The 2096-nt window shown below is 35.6% G+C and overlaps 1 protein-coding gene across 1 annotated transcript in view; it reads right to left on the reverse strand.

The window, feature by feature from the left end:
• The window catches only part of LOC106882862 (mediator of RNA polymerase II transcription subunit 10), a 9409-nt gene that overhangs the window by 5935 nt on the left and 1378 nt on the right, over window positions 1-2096 (reverse strand). Inside the window, exon 2 of the mRNA XM_014933665.2 lies at window positions 784-867. Within this exon, the coding sequence (XP_014789151.1) occupies window positions 784-867 (84 nt within the window). The remainder of the gene's footprint in view (window positions 1-783; window positions 868-2096) is intronic.

Consider the following 2096-nt stretch of genomic DNA (forward strand, 5'->3'; position numbering starts at 1 on the left):
ACTGTTATGTTTCTCTCGGACTGACTCGCAGAGATAACATAACGAGTTGTACAATTTAATTATTACATTTATTATTCAATTACATACAAAGAACGCACTCACCCAATGTTCGTTATGAATAAACAAAAGTCATGTCCGCCATATATATATCAATGACATTTTACTACGACAGTCCCACAAGACAACAACAATGAAACAATGAACTCAGACGAACCACATGACACACGGAACGTCAGACGAATTACATATCTAACAGTCCATATAACAACTACAATTTCACTTGGCTTGACAGGTCTTCTCAAACACTGCATATCGCCAGTGCAAATACACATACAAGCTTCTATACAGTTTCTATCTATCAAATTTGCTCACAAGACATTGATTGACTTAGAGCTATGATAGAAGGTATTTGCTCAAGGTGCTGCTCAGAGGAAGTGATCCTGAGACCACATAGTTGCAATATTAACTTCTTAACCCACACACTAGTACTTACACAAATGCATAATGCTCAGCAGATAAAGATTAAAGATATGAAAAGTGGTGAAGCTGGGTCTCAAGATATTGTAAATGAAATGGCTGTGTCAAAAAATAATATGCTCTACAGCAAGTTAATCTAGTTCATACTGTCATGAAAATAAACTGATATTATTATGATGGTAGTGACAATAACCAGATCTAAGATGTGTGGAATCATAGTATATAGAAAAATTTTGTTAAAAAATGATGAGTGATATATGGTAGTTAATAGATGTTCAAGTAGACAGACTTCAAAATATTACTTACTCAAAAACTTCTAATGGTACTTGTACATCATGCATTTGTCCTTTTAACTTGTCAATTTCTTGCATACCTGTCACCATAGAATGGCTGGCAACACAATGAAAAGAAAAAAAAATATTTAAAAAACATAATTAGATTGTAAAGAATAAAATATAATTAGATTGGTGTTATGCAGTCAAGTGATGGTGATCCTCCTTTATCCTGGGGTAAGAGATGAGGCATCCTGGAAAAATCAAGATCAAAGTTTTGGTCTTCTATTTAAAAGCAAATGAATGAGATTAAGGAAAATTTTATTGCCACTTCTGAGAGGCTAGAAATATTAGCAAGTGAAAAAAGATAAAATTTCTAAGTAAAAGAAAGTACTGTAACTAAAATACAGAGGTTGGCAAAAGTATGTATATTGTTGCTTAAAATAAATGGAATGTTCTTTCATTTCTTTATTTCTTTTTTAGGATAAGAATTCCACTCATAGAAGCAACTGTCTACCTACATTTGCCCACCCCTGTATTTATTACTATAACATACTTATCAAAGGAGTTATAAGCCAATTATTAGCTCTATGTGGTCACTTACCCTGCTAGAAGTAGCAATAATGCCTACAGGTGTTGTTGATCATAGATTGCAGCTTCTAGTGTCTGAAGATTCCAAGATATTTCTTGAGAAAGATGTAGCAATGGTTTCTACTGCTCTTCCAACTTACCCTTGAGGCACAGGGCCTATTAACTCAGGGGTAGGTGGATTTGTCCGTGTGACATCAGGTCATGTTCACACATCAGTGGACCTATGTAACACATGACTAAGGGCCTCAGCCACACGACCATCACCTACTTCTTGACCAATAATTACGGCCCTTGACTGGTACTACCACCCAAGTCAAAGCAACCCGGGGAATAATGATGACGAAAGCAGTAACTCCACAATCCCCAAAACTGCTGAAGAGGAACCTCGCCACTGGATGAAGTTTAATGTCTTACCCAATTTTATCAACTCATAAACAGATGGGACAGTAACGCCTGGAATGTTTATCGATCATAGATCTGCTCACCCAGTGGCTGGCCTGAGGCTAAATAGTGAATCAAATCTATCATCAAATTCATTGAACTTTTCACAAATTTCCAGATGAGAGAAAAAGCAACTAATACCAAGCAACTTTCATCTCTTTCACACATGAGCTTGGTGCTCGACAATGAAAAAAAAAAAAAGAAAAGAAAAGAAAATGAAAAGAATCAGCTCGTTCCCAGGCAAGATTTATTTACTTTAAAAACTAGATCTTACAAAGACTGCTATTTAATGTTTACCTTCCCACGCTAGCAAAT

Source organism: Octopus bimaculoides, chromosome 6 (assembly GCF_001194135.2).
Source record: "Octopus bimaculoides isolate UCB-OBI-ISO-001 chromosome 6, ASM119413v2, whole genome shotgun sequence".
In the NCBI taxonomy this organism is placed as follows: domain Eukaryota; kingdom Metazoa; phylum Mollusca; class Cephalopoda; order Octopoda; family Octopodidae; genus Octopus; species Octopus bimaculoides.